Consider the following 17,190-nt stretch of genomic DNA (forward strand, 5'->3'; position numbering starts at 1 on the left):
TCAAATATCGCTTTTCGTTTTACCATTTCACCATGAAGCTTCCCTCTTAAATCTTAACACCAGATTATGGACTTACGGATATTGATTTTGCTCGTATATGTTGATTTTATTAAAATATAAGGTTTCTTTTAATTAGAGTATATAAGACACTGAATGGTTGGTCCAGGAGTGTATATAGAAATAGGTAGACGATCGAGCACTTGTGAGAAACGCGTTAAGCGCAGCCCTCTGTTGGCGAACGCCGGAGGTATCGACGAGATTTAATATAAATTTCTAACAAATAATATTTACGAGTTCTATTTACGCTTCCGTAAATCTAGTGTTAAGTTATATAGAAAAACTTACATTTATGAAATATTATTAACTGTATTCAAAGATTTTGGAGTAAAGCTTGCACTAGAGAGTATTTCCAGTTACATACAAATACAAAACATTAATTCAATTTCCTGCACCTCTAAGCAGAATAAAGCAGTCATTCTGGTATCGACAATACATAAACGAAGCTGATACAGACACTGACAAACTGGAGATTTCGAACATAATTACAAAAATTGGGCTATGATATCGTAGACTAAAACTATCAAGATTCGAGAAGTAATTTTAATCTTATTCGATCAGCTAGAGTGTAATTAATTAATATCTAAATTTTTGTATATCTTATATTTTATTAACTTTCTTTGAGTATACTTTAGTTACGAGTGAATGTTGTATCTGCATGTTTAAATAATTTCTTTTGTTCTTTCCACCCCATTAATTGATTCATGCATCACTCTTTGAGATGTGACTAATTATAAAATTCTTTTGGAAAATGTTTAATAACAGTGAGTACTCAAATAAATAAGGAAAATTGTTTTAATTCGAAACATTGCTGTAAAATCTGCCAAATTAATTTTTCTGTTTCCCTTATATTTGTAATATTTTATCCCGAATGAATTTCATAAACGTCCATTTGAAACTTCCTAACCGGTCTGCATTGGAACTTCGCGTTGCTCGTAAATTTAAATATACGTTTCCTGTTGAATATTTCCCTTGAATATCTTTCGAAAAGAATAATATTAATCGTGACAATTTTCCTGTTATTTATGCCGATGCAGGACATGTTTTCGAATAAAAGTTTGTCAAATGTGCGATATTTGATAGTGATTAAGATGAATGGATCACGATGTGGTACATTGGTACCAAAAAAAAAAGAGATACTGGATCGCGTTGTTCGTTATAGTTAAAAAAAAAACGTAAAATGTACCGAAATACAGCTCTCTCCGTTGTGTGCAAAATCTATAAATGTTAATCCCTCGCACTGGTGTGCAAGAGATAAACCTGGTAGAGACTACTGTTGTGATTGGGCCGCTTTTTGATCCGTAAAAAAATGTTGAGATGAACGAAACAAATTGTCAAAGTGAATATCTAGCGAAAAGGTTACATACAGGTATTTAAAAACGACAGAAATTGTACCGCGAGGGATTTGCTGGATAGCAGTTTCGCTTTGATTAAAAATTTGCACCGCCATTGATCTTTCGAATGCAAAAAAAAATACGATAAATATGTTGATTCATGCTATGTCAAAGTTACAGAAAACTTTGTAATTTAATTTCCCAGGGTCTTATAAATTTCAAATTTGGCGTCTGTAAATATTACTTACAATTTATGTACAAACTTGTTAGTTAAAATTAGTCGTGCATGGCTGCGATTAAAAGTATTAAACACTTTTTTTAAACATTACGATACGAATAATTTAATTTGCAAAACTACACAATACTTGTTAGAAGCTTTGTTCGATCTACGTTTGTTTTACAATCACCACCACGGATGACCCTTAAAAAGAAATTAAAAGTGATCTTGCCATTGCTCTCACCTCCTCGCGAGACAACTGGTTGTCCTGGTCGCTGTCGATTTCTTTGAACACGTTCGCGGTTGGCGGTGAGTCGCTGATGTTGATCAGCTCAACGTCGAACAACAAAGTAGCACCTGGAATCAGAAACATTAAATTTTGTCAAACATCTACCCTTCTACGGGTCCAATCGAAGTTTTCTCAGACAATTCAAACGCTTGATTTACCTATAAAATGTAGAATATATTTAATTTCAACGCAGATATATTTATCTTTTAAGTTACTAGCGTCGTGGAATTTTATAGACGATTAAAAGAGTTACTTTCGACTTTTAACAAAATTCCTGTCCCCGATATTTAGTTTCTAAGTGAGGCATTTATTTTAATACGCTGGACATTAAAGTTTAACGAAATGCATTTCTAAAAATATACATCCCATTGGTTTAAATATACACGAAGATTCTCCAGAAATATCGATGGAACGTTTTCCCAAGCATCCTGATTTTTCATTATATTTTACTGATCCCGAAAGCAGGTGACACGCGATAATCAGATCGATTGCTCGAAACCCAACGAACATCCAATACGTCTCTGTCATTATTGATGAAAGACGATGACCATGAGTTTTCTATTATTTCCTCGTCGACTATCTGTGCACTTCAGCTCGACGAAAATCGGTCCCATATTTCGTTCCTTCGTCGATGACATATGACGGGCTTCTCGCCGCTGACATTTACTACAAATCACTGCTATTTTTGGTCGAACAATCGACGAGAGAAAATAGCTGTGATAGTTTCTGTGGAACTTTCTTGACATTTGATTCGACCATAAATAATTAAAATCGCGAGAGAGCTATTCTAATTCTAATGAAATTTTCATCTAAAACGTGAATGCAAGTTCGTATTCTTAAATCCATGAAAAATCCTCGAAATATTAGAAAGTGATAACTATATCGATAAATGCCGTGAAACGCGATTATTTAAATACACATTGTAACGCTGGCAACGCGTTCGTTAATTTTGTATAAATATAGTACGACGCGATAAATGTTAGATGCTGCATTAAAGTTATGCATTATGAACGAGCACGCTGAAATATTCGTTGGTAGTTTAATTCGCGTTGTAGATTATGCTTTGTTCGTTAGTTGATAATATAAATATAGGCGAAATCCATTTAAATACTACAGCTGGACTCAATTATTAGAAATTTTCAGCATCACTGTGACAATTGAAAAATATTTGCTGGACAGGGTATTTCAACAATCGTACTTTTGACTCACGAACTGCATTTCAGCCACTCTGATTAACGGGAAAACATAGTTTATGAGGCGAACGACTAAATAAAAAATCGTATGGTCGAGTTTAATCAGGGCAGTACCCGGATTTTTCAGAAATATCATCAATAAAAATACACCTTAATCGACATTACAGACGTAAAAGCTTTCTTAGAGAAAAAAAGAAAGGTGTGTTCAATTTCATTATTCCATATTCCACATGTGTAACACCAAATTAAAAACAGAACCTTAACATTCACGTTTTCCAGTCTTCTAAATATAGTTACCTCAACTTAAATATAAACAATGATCAAGTTCGTATTTATTTTCTGTCTTTTCACGATTTTTAGGAGCGTCAAATTGAAAAAATAATTAAACGACACCCTCGAAAACGTCGAAAGTTTACCAAGAACATTTATTCACGATATATCGGTTCGGTTAGTTAGCGGCTGATAATGAATTTCCATGAAATTTAGCAAATTACGCGCACGCGGGGCACTCGAGTGTATAGGTACACGTGCTATATCAATTACGAACGGTCCCATCGCGACTAAACCGGCCCTAATAAAATATTCCCGATCAATTATTCGCCGCATAAACGAGCGTAACTAATAGGTCGGACAATGGTTTTCCATCCGGCGGCCAGACTCATTTTCCGTGGAAATTGAACGGCGAAACGCGGGGGTAAACACGAGGAAAGTTTTTCGTTCTCGGGTAGCCGCAACATCGACGACAGATGGAATCAAATTCCTTTTCTTTCTACGCAATTTCCTACCCCCTTCCTCCCTCTAACCGCCACTTTTCCCCCCGTTATCCGAAGGAAACCGTTTCGTGCTCGATCTCTGGGACCCCGAAATGCTTCTACCCCGGTTCGTTGTCCTCCGCGCTGCGTCGGGGCGCACTGTTTCAGCCTCCGGAGAGAGCATAGATAGGAGTTAATGTTATACGGAACTGGGAAAGCAGCGAAATAACGGGGAAGTTAATCATTCCATTGTTCCGCGAGAAAGACGAACGGCAGACGATCGTGCAATTCGAAATAATCTGCGTTTAAAAGGGTGCTGGCCACCGTACGTTTAATTTATTCCCGCGGAAAGACTCGTAATTTCCGATGAAATTACTCGTTTCGCGCTGAAGAATCAGCTTGTTGATATTAAAATAAATTGAATACCATTTTGGATCAGCCTAAAGAAATTTACAAGGTGTTTCACGATGTGTAAAATAAAATTACTTCGAGAAACGTAATCTCGAAATTATTTGGAGCACGCGAATTTCATCAAACTGGTCGATACTGTCAACGTGCATTCGCTTTATTTTTAGACGCATAGTACCATTTTTCTCGGTTATAACTTCCGGTACTGGACACCGTGTATCGCGGAGTTGATAGCCAACGATCAATGCGGGGAAAGTTAAAGAACAAGTTCTCTCATAATAGGATCATGAAACTCGTTATTTTCTTATTAAGCTCTTCGTAACAACATCGTTTCGCCCTGCTTTAATATTCACCTGGCGATGAAAACTCGCGCCACGCTTCCTTAACTATAGAAAATATGCTTCAAATAAATGAATTCTATTATCGTGTCCGTCCGTTCGACACATAGAACCCATCGATCAAACTTTCAAACGTGAATTGTAATTAATGGTATACGAATACCAATAATTTCTGATAATTAGCCTGAAGCACTCTTTGAAATATTAAATTGTAAAATTAAAAGGTACGGACATATCGATTTGATATTATTAAAATAATATTTTATGGCACAAAGGAAACGCAAATTCCTTCGAATTTACCGGATCCATGTCGTGTCGGAAAATTTTAAAACATCCATGTTTCTCTAATCTCTTAAGTGCATAATTATTTTCAGAGAGGAAGAGATAAGGATGAATTACGGATACGTTGAAATATTCCGTGCAGATTAACTAACGTACTCCGACAAATATTGCAGGGAAGGCGAGAACGTCGCGAATACTTTTCGCGGAAGGGACGAGAGTTAACCCATCTTGCCCGTTGAAGAAGTTAATTAACCATAAAACGCGTAAACCGCGTTTACCTCGCTACGCGCTGCAAAGCCCTCGAACATTGTAACTTCTCATTACACGTTCTTCCGCAAGAAAGAACCGCAGACAGCATTGTGACAGAACAACGGCGCGAAAACTTCTTCCTAATGTCCGTGGATTCCTTGAGAAACTTTGCGAAAAACAGTATATCTCTCTGCTGATTATGGAAAGGTTCGATGTAATTTTATTTAATTTTTCATTTTATGAATCCTATTAATTCCACGAGATATAATATTTTTACAATTCCATCGTTCTTTTTAGTTTTTCATTGGTTTTATCGTTTATATTTTATTTTATATTAGTAATACGATCCGTGATTTCTATTTCTCTTTTTACAACAATCGACCTCGAGGTTTGTAATTCTGTGATTTTATATCAGGTTGAATAGTTATGATTTTCATTATTTTTCATGTTGACGATTACCTTGAAATACGATTTTTCTTTTAATTAGAACATGTATTCATGTCATTGCATCAAACAAATTTAAAATAAGTTGTTAAAAAATAATCTGACATCCGTCAAATTGATGACTTCCGTAAATCTAGTGTTAAATGCGCGAATTCAAAGTAATACGCTCTAATATAAATTCACTTGATAATATACGTGATATTATATACACATATTTCTATATTATATGTACAAAATCTTCGATGCGTTAATTCCCAAAATAAACACGACGAACCATCGTATCTGTTTATCGCAGTCGAATATAGGAAGTCGTTGGACGAACCAAAGAGTAAAACAGAGACAAAGGGGGAAACTCTGCATAAAACGTGGAACACTTTTCGCTTAAAGATACACGCGTATTCGAGGGAGGCTCGCGATTTATCTAACGCGCGAGTTCCCGAAAAAATGAGCGCGCAAGCGTCGATGTTGATCCGACCGAGCCGGCCGGGATAGCAGTGCTCAATTTAATGGTTGACGCTTTATTGGATTTCCGTGCAATTGCATTTCTTTTTTTTTTTTTTTAGTCCGATTTCGTTGCTAACGATCCCTTTTGTATCGATCCGTCGTCTGTCCTCGTTCGTTCCTCTGAGAGTATCGATGGGGCTCGCGGATCATTCGGAAAAGAGTAATTATATGCATTGTCGCGTACCGAGATTCGAATCTTTCGCGATTTTAGAGAAAATTTACAAAGACTCGGGTCATTCATCGACGATACGATATTATATGTGATAATAAACAGGTAAGCTGGCCATCTTTGCAATTTATATATTAATAACATTTTATGCATCGTCAATTTATAAAATCTTTACATCTTTAATCTAACTTTTGAAGTTTGTTCACTGTTTACTAAATATATTATTCATTTCTTTGAACATAAAAATAAAATTAAGGATGCTTTCGTTCATTCCAAGTACCCATATAAAATTGTATAATAATAGCATAATTTCATACTGACAAAGACTCTGATTGATGATAATAAACAGGTAAGCTGGCCATCTTTGCAATTTATATACTAATAATATTTTATGCATTATTAAATTATAAAATCCTACTCTACATGTGTTCCCTAATTTTCGAAATTCGTTAACTGTTTATTAAACTAAATATATTATTTATTTCTTTGAACATAAAAATAAAATAAAGGATGCTTTCATTAATTCCAAGTACTCGTATAAAATTGTATAATGATAGCATAATTTCATACATAGAGTGATTTTTATATCAAACAACCACGACACTGAGCTATTTCTGGATATTCGCACGAAATATTTTCCCCATTTATAGCGAATGACCATTACAGCGTACGAATTACGAGTGGTAGTAGCTGTATTCCCTGTTTCACGTATTCGTCGAAACAATTGTTCATTGTATCCGCGGAGAAAGATCATTTCTGGCCGGAATTGTCGGAAATAACGAGTTTCAGATACAGTCGACAGGAAGAAGACTCCGGCGAAAGAACAATCTTACCTCCAGGAATTACGTTTCCGGCTCCCTTCTCTCCATAACCGAGTTCCGGCGGTATGGTCAGCTTCCTCTTTTCGCCCACGCACATATCCACCAATCCCTGGTCCCAGCCTTTAATAACTTGGCCGACTCCCAGCTGGAATGCGAAAGGCTCGTCTCTGTCCAAGCTGAAACATGCAATAAACGGGAACATTTTAAATACCGTTACGACGAAGATCCGCGATCCGACGTGATCGTTGCTTTACACAGCGGGGGAGGAGCTTGTTGTTAAAAGTAAATTCTACGGTGGCTCGTTCCTTTGCGCGATTTTATCGCCAATATTTCTAGGACTTCGCGCGACCAGCATGGCTTCTGTTTTTCAGCGAAATTGCGGAAGACCGCTTCGCGACGGTCCGGAATCGGAAAATGTAAAACTTCACAATGTCGACGACCATTTGTATTGGAAGGTTTTCGATGATTTTACTTTTTAAATATCGTTTCTACCGCTGTGAACCAAAACGAAGCCTCGATTATCGGCGTTAAGGCCAACGAATAGTAAATAAAAGTAACGATGGTGGAAATAAATCGCAATAAGAGTGATCTGTTCTTCGAGTAGGAAGAAAGATAATATCCTGACGAATTTCAAACCCTTACAGTTCGAAAAACACCGTACGCCTCTGTCTATTGTCGATATTTCCTGGGCGGGAAAAAGTAGCGTCGCGGAAATGTCAATTCATCGCAGTCTCGTAAAATCGGTTTCGCGTATGCCAGTCGATCGTTTCACGAGTGTCAGAAACGAAAATTGACGAGTTCCTCGGCTGACTGACACTCGAAGGCGGAAAGAGAAGCGTGGAAAGGAAATTCTGGTCGAGAGACAGCGTTGGATCGAAATTATTTAAATAAATAAAGTGCAAATTAACTGACTGTGAAATTTTGGTTTATTTCACCCTGTTTCGCGCTACCTTCTAATGCTGTTAAAGCAACGCTCAACTTTGGTTATCGGAGCTGTTAAATATTGTGCAGCGATATGGTAATTTGAAGAGAAATTTCAGCGAGGGCATGCTCCTGCAAACAGATCCCCATTGAATAATTTTGAGACGTACCAAGTATCTTAAGCGTCTTGTTAACTACATACGATCGACTAAAACACCACGAGTTATGGAATTAATTAATAATTTTAATCGCGATCTAAGCGAATATACATACGAAGAGGCATTATTCCTAACAATTTGTAGTATTTATATTTGAATCCACTTTTCTTACTTTTACGATACAGATATTGTCAATAACGAGTATCGAATCGTTGTTAAACATATTAATAATGTGAAACACAAACGCAAACGGTATTAACAATTTTGATACTCGATTAAATCCACCGCAACACGATCTACGCAACCAATGCAATGTACATCGAGTCGTGATATTTGTCGCGTAATATTTAGTTACATATCTCACGTTTGACGAGCCAAACGCAACGAGTTCATCGCGCTCTTCCCATCGACGGGGGCGTAGGAACATTTTGCATAAAAGGAACGCGAACAGGAATACCAACTACGGATTAATCGATCGTCGTACGATGGATTGTCGGCTCGTTAGATTCGAGGCTGGGAGTCTTGTTGAATTTTTATGTGTTCGACACAAATAATTCGAATGCTCGAACATTACAAATTATAAATTTTAAAGACCATTTCGTAATTTTTATTTTTAATTTTTATCAATTATAATCTTAAATATTGTAGACTATAAGCACGGTTCTTTAAGTTTTATCGTATTAGACACCTGAATAATTCTTTTTGTAAATATATAGTATTTATTTAAAATCAAATATTCGAAGTTTACTCGTGTTATTAAAACACGTACAAAATGTTTGTTCCTCGTTGAAAATGACAAGCTGAATAACTCCAAGTGGAATCGTAATTTGGTTTGAGGAATTTTGGTACGGTCCTATTATCCACCCCCAATATTACATCGGCGTTCTTTGCACACGAACAAACAAATTATGCACTCGAGACGCAATTGGTCGGAATCCTTCTAACGCAACTCGTTACCGTTCGCATCGTGTCGTCGAGCGTGCAGAATAATGCGACCGAAGTTTCGAGGATAATTACGTTGCGTAAGGGTAATTACACCGTGCCACGTGGGGAATTTCAAGTTCCATGCACTTTCGTGCACCCACGTTGTAACCGAACGCCCTCGTGCATACGGTGATTTAAACGGATCCATTGCAATTTTTTTAGAGCAACGTTTGTTCCCCAAAAAATACTTTCACGAATCACGATAAACGTCCCAATTTCAACTCGTTTAAACTTTCACTCGTGTTTAAAAAAAAGTACACAAATCTTATTAGCTAAAGAAGACCGATTCACCTTTTGTATTATTATTATATAATTCCACTACTAATGATAATATTATATTTTGAATATTTCCATACTTTGCATATAATACTTGATTAAGTGTTGTGCCATTACTATTAATAGTGATATTAAATTTTGAATATTTCCATACATTATTAATAGTATTTTATTAAGTTTCCTTTTATCATTACTTGCAACAAACTAGGAACGTAGTGCTCTCATAAGCACACACTTTTAAAAATTATTTTCAGAATTGTAATCGAATACATTTCGATTGAATTTACAGAGAAAAAAATTGATGTATTACTCGCTACGAGCAAACGCAATTTTAAACGGGTATTAACAGTAATTGAATGGCAAGCTTTATCCCTTTTCATCGTGTTCGACGTTTTATGAAACGAGTAATAAAGTAACTTCCCAAAAATTTGCCTAACCAGTATCGATTGAATGTTCGCGTGTACGCGTATCACTCCGGAACGACGTCGATTTATATGTAAAAATAATAATTTCCGGCTGTCCATGACAGCGGATAGTAATTGGATCGATATCAATATTTCCAATCGCTTTCAGCTAATGAAAAATAATAAACATACTGGCCGTTCCGTACACAGCTACAAAGTTTCCATTTCCTGATATACACTGAATACATATCCATTTTGCATATTACTCTTCTTATATCAATAACTACGAACTCTCCATGTTGACGATTTCAAATTATTCTTCAGTTACTTTGTACCTTCGAAATTCCAATTTCTAAAATTAAAACCTTTTTACGAACATAAAACAACCGCACCGACGTCGACCATTTTGTCGCTCCTTTGACTCTGTCAATATTATTTGATACACGAAGTATCCACGTACGCCTTATGATTTTATTCATATCTCTAATATATTTTTCAAAATAATCATACGTCTGCGACTCGCGTCACGATTTAATATTAATATGAAAATCGCAGTTTAATCAAGATGGTTGATACCTTCCTTCTATTTTAAAAATCCTTTCGCAGAGACTTTTCATATTTAATTTTCATATTTATAGAAACTTGAAGTCTCCAATAATAATTTATGTAGAATGGTCTTTCGGGAATAGAAGTGAATTTGTCGTCGAGTGAAAATGATTTCTACGTGCCCGCTTCGCAGCTACTTTAGCATTCCGTTTCTTAAAACTAAGAACGCGAGAAAGTGCATCGACGACGAGTTAAACTATCAACCATAGCGACTGCAATCCGGTTCCCTCCAATAAACATCGTCAGAGAGAAGCTCCGGTTATCGGTTATCGTTGCTCCGCGGCAAAAGCTGTTCCAGGGTCAACCAATGGACGCCGCGTCGTTTAATTATTTCATTAACTGGCAACGTTTTACAGCCTCTCGACTAGACTCGGACGCCGACGGTTTATTACTGGACTCTGTAATTACTAGCTTTTACTATCGCGACGGTAGATCGCCCGTTCGAGATCCGACGACGCGACGATTTCGCTGATCACGTTTGCCGCTACGCGTCAGGATTTACGCAGTAATTCCGCGAAACGTAGAAACGCATTTAGCCGTGTTCCATTGTTCGTCAAATGGCTCGATAATAATTGCAACTTATCCTAGACTACAATCCACGATTACAGCTTGGACATTGTGCTCTGTTCGTCGTTCAAAAATTATTGTTTACTGTGGGGAAATTCATTTTTTTAACTGGTAAAATTGTGATGCGATAATAGTGTGTAAATTGAATATAATTCGAGCAATTTATCACGATTCTAGACTCTAATCCACCACCTCAATTTGGAAATATACTAAATTGTAAACTGTACATTGAGTTCTGGTGGTCATTTTTAAATTATTACATTGTCCAATTTCTGTGGAAATTATTTTTTTTACTGCAACTGAGAAAGTTTACCATGGTAAAATAATTATATGATAAATCCACGACCAATGACGCGGTAACAGCGGGCAAATTGAATATAATTTATCATCATAATTTGGACTATATTATAAACTGAGTGTACATTGAGCCCTGTTGGTCATTTTTAAATTATTACATCCTCCAATTTTTACGGAAATTATTTTTTTTATTGCAACTGAAAAATTTTAATAAAATAATTGCATATTTGAATATTCAGCTGTATTGGTCATTTTAAAATTATTACATCCCATAATTTCCGTGAAAATTTTGTTTTTACAGCAACTGAAAAGTTTTACCACGCTAAAATAATTACACACCCGCGGCCAGCGAGGCGGCGACAACGCGGAAATTGACCCCCCGAGCAAAAAACGAGTTCGACGCGCTCGCTATACAAAATTAAGACTTAAATTTGTTCCGGGAAGGGACGGCCACCGGCTCCTAGTCGCGTCCCGCTTAATCTCAGGAGCGTGGGCATTTATTATTAACAGCGATCAGTCTGCCCCGCGACGCCTTCATTTCGCCCGACACACAATATTTCTACCCGTCCCTGGATAGAACAGTTTCCGAAACTTTTCGCGCTTAGCTGAAAAACGCCGGCGAACTCCGACTCTATAGAGGATAGAGGACTTGGTAAACGGGCAATATCCTGTACATAGCAGGTGATACCGGAAGTTTCATTTGAATATTTAAAGACCTGACCGCGATACGTGGAGAACTTTCCCATCCGCGATGTGCTCGTACGTAAAGGATATACCGGGCAGAACGGAAGACCTCGTCGAGGGGTTGATCATGGAATTTTTTATCCCACGTCGGTCAGGCGTCCCCGAGCAATTGTTTCTCCTTCTTGTCGTCGTCTTCCGGCACTTCTTCTCGGTCCCATGCGACCACGACCCTCGTGTCTTCGTCCTTGATCCACCGACAAGAAGAATGGTTCATTCGTCTCGCGTACAACCCTTATACGCTTCCACTACAAGCTCGTTGACCCTCCCTGATGAATCTCGATCCGTAGATTCGCAACAGCGTATTTCGTTGAACGTCAAAAACCGTGAAACCAGACCGCGTTGCTTTTAAAAATCCGCTGTCGATGGGTCGATTCTGTGTAACGCGTTTCATCGAGTGACTCGGGCGAGAAAACATTTTTCCTATAATTAACGAATACTAGCCCGTATCATTTGTAAAAATAACATTGGACCCGCGGATTGGATTAAACGTCATGTTTGTACAAAATTCCAATTACTCTTCAGATTTCGATTTCGCGAAATTTGTTGGTTTTTAATCACGCTGTGTTTCTCGACTGTTCGCGCAACGAATTAACGATCTCGTAATTATCGATACGATCGTTCATTCGTCGATTTTTCCATTTGAAAACGAGAAAGACAGTTCGAGGAATTAGTTCGAAGACACTCGGGGGCCCTTTCGGAACGCGTCTCGCTGTACCCGTTATTCCATTGCGGTTTTTTCTTTTCTCGAACCCTCTCATTGTGACCTTTCCTTTCCCCTCCTTTCGCCCCATTATGACTTTCTCTTTTCTCCCCTGGTTTATTGTTGCCCGCGCCCCTTTCTTCCCGGCTTCATTATTTTCATTTTCCACGATCTCAAACGACGCGCCAACGGGAGAGCACTCATCTACGAATTATCCGTTTCCCTATAATGGCGGAATCCCTGGAATTAATTAACCATGACTCGTTAAATTGAACTGGTTACGGGTGGATCAAAAGTCGCGGAACAAGTGGCGATTCCAACCGACGAATAATCACTTTTTCGACCATGAATCATTCGTGATACGACTTCTAATCTCGTCTGGATTATGTTGTCTCTTTGTTCCGGAGACAGAGAACGCGTATATAGAGCGGAGCTGGCGAGATGATCCCAAGTTAACCCTCTGCAATCCCTCGTAACTCTGGCGTCACATATTATCTTCATTCTTTACGTCTGATTTAATCCTATTATCAATATGTATCAATTACACGATTTTAAAAATCTTTTAATCCTGTGCTACTGTCACGAATAATTGTAATTTTTTGTACCGCCTGCAGATCAAACATCCCTTCTAGTTAATATCGATTTACGATACTGAAACTCACGACCTTCCTTCGTACCTCGATGTTACTCGATGTTTGCGAAAATATTCAAAGGAAAACTGAATTAGAATTATTCTTGATGAATCCGCGAAACACCGTGAGAATGCAACAGCGGGGACACTGATAAGAATGGGGGGAAAAGTGTGTCGAAAAACGAGTTTACTGTCGCTCCATTCGATCCGCTCGATGGAAGCATGCACGCTGGCTGAGTAAATAGAACCGTCGTTAACGACGGGAACGCCGTGCTTTTAAAAGCGCTAATGTGCTCGACCTAATTCTCTTCTGATTCACCGCGAACCTGTTGTTTTCTCTTTTAATTAGAAGCGTTTAAGTCTGCGAATGACATCGACGAGATCAACGGGCGACGTTCCGCGTATGACGCCGCGAGAAATGTCAGTCGCGTCGTTAAGAATAGTTAAATCCCATCGATAGAGAAAACAAAATTACAAACGATAGACAGTGTAGAATATCATCAATTTTCACGGTCGATATTACCAATATAAAATCCTTTACCGTGATTTTTCGTTTATATCGAAGCGCAAACACGGTAACTACAAATATCGAAATGGATTGGACGACTAATGGGAGACATTTATCAATTCCTGCTATTTCTATTCGAAACTATTGTGATTTTAAGTAATTTAATTGAAATACTGGGTATCAAAACGGTTAGAGATAGACAAAAGTGTAAATTGTAACTTTTTCTTAAATAGAACTCTATAAGGTTGACTAATTTAAATAACTCCCTCAAAACGAATCAACGTTATTTCATCAAATCTTTTTCGGCCGCAAACGATCGTCGCGCTAATCCTTTACGCGATCCACGGAAAAATATGGCGGAAAAACGAAACGCTATTAAGGTAGTAGAATTTTTAATATCATTTAAAAATTTATGCCAGCGCAGAGTGAAACGTATGGAGCTCCCGCGGAAATATTTAGAAGGAAATGAGTATAAAAAAAAAAACACTCGTGTTATTTTATGCATGGTTCCTTTATATTCTTCCCGGTCTCATTTCTTTTTCACTGCATTATGAAAATTTAATCACGCAGGTCTCGGTGAAAAGTGGAACTCCATGTTTTTCTCGCGAAAGGTAATATTCGGGGGATGTGGAAAAAACTATCGCTACGCTGCTAAGTAGTTTAAGTCGCCTCGTAGTCGGACACGAGTAACAGTAAAAGTCACGAGCATGATTTAAAAAGTCTGAAGCTACTATTAGCGAAAGGTAATATTTATAAGGTCTTTCCTCGCAACTTTGAAATTAATTTCGATAATTACTAAATTGGACCACAATTAATAAAATAATTTCAAAGTAATGCTTGAAATTATAACGCTCGCGAGTAAAAAACTCTGCAAATATTCAATTTCCATAATCACTGTACGAAGTAGATCGGAATATAAATACAAGAAATTCCTTTTTGCGAGAAACGTTGATAGCAGTGTCTGAACCACACATCGCTTTTCCAATTAATGCTAAGGATAGATCGCGATGCAGGAGAACTGGTGATTAACGATTCATATCTTCATCAAGGGTGATCGATTTATTAATACTCAGCCCTACGCGTATACTCGAAGCTTCCATCGAGGAAGTCATGGAAATTAAATGAGACAAGTTTCACGAAACTACTTACTTAAGGTATGTAGGTCGATTACGGTCAGAGTTTAATAGCGAAAGAATGTGCAATCTTGCTTCTAATTAACTGCACTGTTTTGGGCAACTTATCTTATTTTCAGGGATATTTTGGGGGCTGATTTAAAAGATTATTCAGATCGACTTCATATTTAAAAAAAAAATCAAAAGAACACTTTATACATATTACACGTATGTAAGAAATTAATAATAACCATGCAACGAAGTTTATCGCTTCTTTGGGCACCAAAGTAATACTTCGAGAGTCGTCGCGACGATTTTAATTTATGTGGATTCGAAAAGAGAATATAAACGGGTAGGAAAATAATATCGGACGTACCGTTGACGATCGACGGGTTGTCTGGGCTTGGAAACGCCCGTTCCAGGGTAATTTCGAAGCGGAGGGCCCAGGCGCGCCTCTTGGTTCCGTCCGACGAATTCATTTCGCTTTAAATCCCGGCGACAATGAGGCAACGCCACACACGCTCGACGCCGCCATTAATTTCTCGATTAAAGAACTGACGAACTTCCGGACGGTGGAAGTAGACGCTGGGACCGAAACAATGTCGCCCGACGGAGGGAGAAATATTGGGGAGGGGCGAGAGGGCGCGCGAAGGGAGACAGACAGGAAACCAGACCGGGTTCCTCCCCCCGATGGCATTTGCATATACTCGCGCGCGTACAGGTGGAGCCCCGCGCCGTTCCAGAAAACATAAATCGTCCTGTGTGTGACGAATGTGGCGGAGGGAGCGCGACGCGGAACCGTCGAGAGAGAAAAGGAGAAAGAGAGAGAAGAGGGGTAGAGAAAACGAAAAGATAAAAGAACGGAACGGCGGACGGTAGAAATAATGCGGAGATAGACGATTTCCGATGGAGGAGAGCTCGAAAATTCGAGTCGATTGGGGGAGGAGATAGAAATATGGGGGAGAAAGTAGAAGAGTCACGAAGAGAGAGAGAACGACGGTAGAAACGGGTGGAAGGTCGAAGAAATAAAGAAAAATCACTATCAAAGAATTTCGTTTTCTCGATTCGGCCTTTGGCCTCTATCCTTCGTCCTTCGACTATCCCTGTTAACATATCAAAGAGTCTGCGTCGATATTTAAATTTATTCCTCCTCCCCCTCCCACGTCCCGTCCACGTGCACCCTTCTGACGCTCTTACGTATCGATAGCACGGTACAACCCATCCACGGCCGGCTAGTATATTCATGGGACCCGTGGGTGGGTCCTCCCCGAGCTTTTCATAAAGAGCCAAGCGGCTTCCGTCGTGTTTCGGGGCGAAAGCTCGCTTTTCTCGCGAAAGTCTCTTCGCCCCGTGTGTGTAGATCGACCGGAACGGACCAGGTGGATTCTCCATTGTCCTCGAGCGTATGATGGATTGGCTGGAAACGAGGGCAAGTGTTCCGCGTTTCTTTTTCTTTTTTTCTCTCTCGTTCTCCGGAATAAAGTACCTTGCACGTCTCCGAAATATTTTCAAGTCATCGAGAACGTCTTTTGCTCGTTTTTTTTTTCTCTCTCTCTCTGGGAAACTTTTGTACGCTCGGATAGAGGAGAATGGGAGGAAACTGGGACGCGGCGGAGAACCGGTGAGTCGCGTTTTATTTCGACTCCGTAATTAACGTCGAACAGATCACGCGTCGATCGAAGAGTCGCGAATATGGGAAATTTCGCGGAGAATAATTTTAAAACCCCACGGCTTCGCGTGTGGAACGACAATCAGCAAATTGAAGATGGTGAATACGAACGCTGTTTCCTTGCGCGCTAATTGAATTTCGGACGCCCAGTTGTTAACGAAGAGAAAGAAGTTGCTCGCGCGGGCAGAATGGAGAGAGGAACAACAGGCGGTAATTTTTGCGTGGGGTTTTTCTTGCTGAATTTACGTTCTCTTATAATATCGTGACATTGTACAATATTTAATAACAAACTACAACGCTGAGTGTTTTAAAAATCTTAAAATAATTATTAAACGAATTGTAAAATCGATTGGCTAGATGAATACACATGAACCTTGATATTTAAGCTAAAAATCCATGCCAACAGAAATATGAAATATCAGCTTTTTGAACTCGATTGAACGCCTCCGAGCGCCAGAATTTTTCCCAGAGAAATTCTACATCGAATCCATTAACGTATTTCCCGAAGTTAATCCATTCACGTCATCGTAATAAACATTAAGTCGCGCAGGAACAT

At 38.6% G+C, this 17,190-nt stretch overlaps 1 protein-coding gene across 2 annotated transcripts in view; it reads right to left on the bottom strand.

The window, feature by feature from the left end:
- The window catches only part of LOC122399304 (FK506-binding protein 2), a 104,071-nt gene that overhangs the window by 3,820 nt on the left and 83,061 nt on the right, over positions 1 to 17,190 (bottom strand). The window contains exons 2-3 of one of the 2 annotated variants that reach the window (XM_043399895.1): positions 7,070 to 7,233; positions 1,841 to 1,965 (exon numbers count right to left, since the gene is read on the bottom strand). In XM_043399895.1, coding sequence (XP_043255830.1) covers positions 1,841 to 1,965; positions 7,070 to 7,233 — 289 coding nt within the window. The remainder of the gene's footprint in view (positions 1 to 1,840; positions 1,966 to 7,069; positions 7,234 to 17,190) is intronic. The other variant, XM_043399896.1, reaches the window with a different exon arrangement.

The sequence above is a fragment of the Colletes gigas genome, unplaced genomic scaffold (assembly GCF_013123115.1).
Source record: "Colletes gigas isolate AHSC1104 unplaced genomic scaffold, ASM1312311v1 Colletes_gigas_Sc00013, whole genome shotgun sequence".
Taxonomy (NCBI): Eukaryota; Metazoa; Arthropoda; class Insecta; order Hymenoptera; family Colletidae; genus Colletes; species Colletes gigas.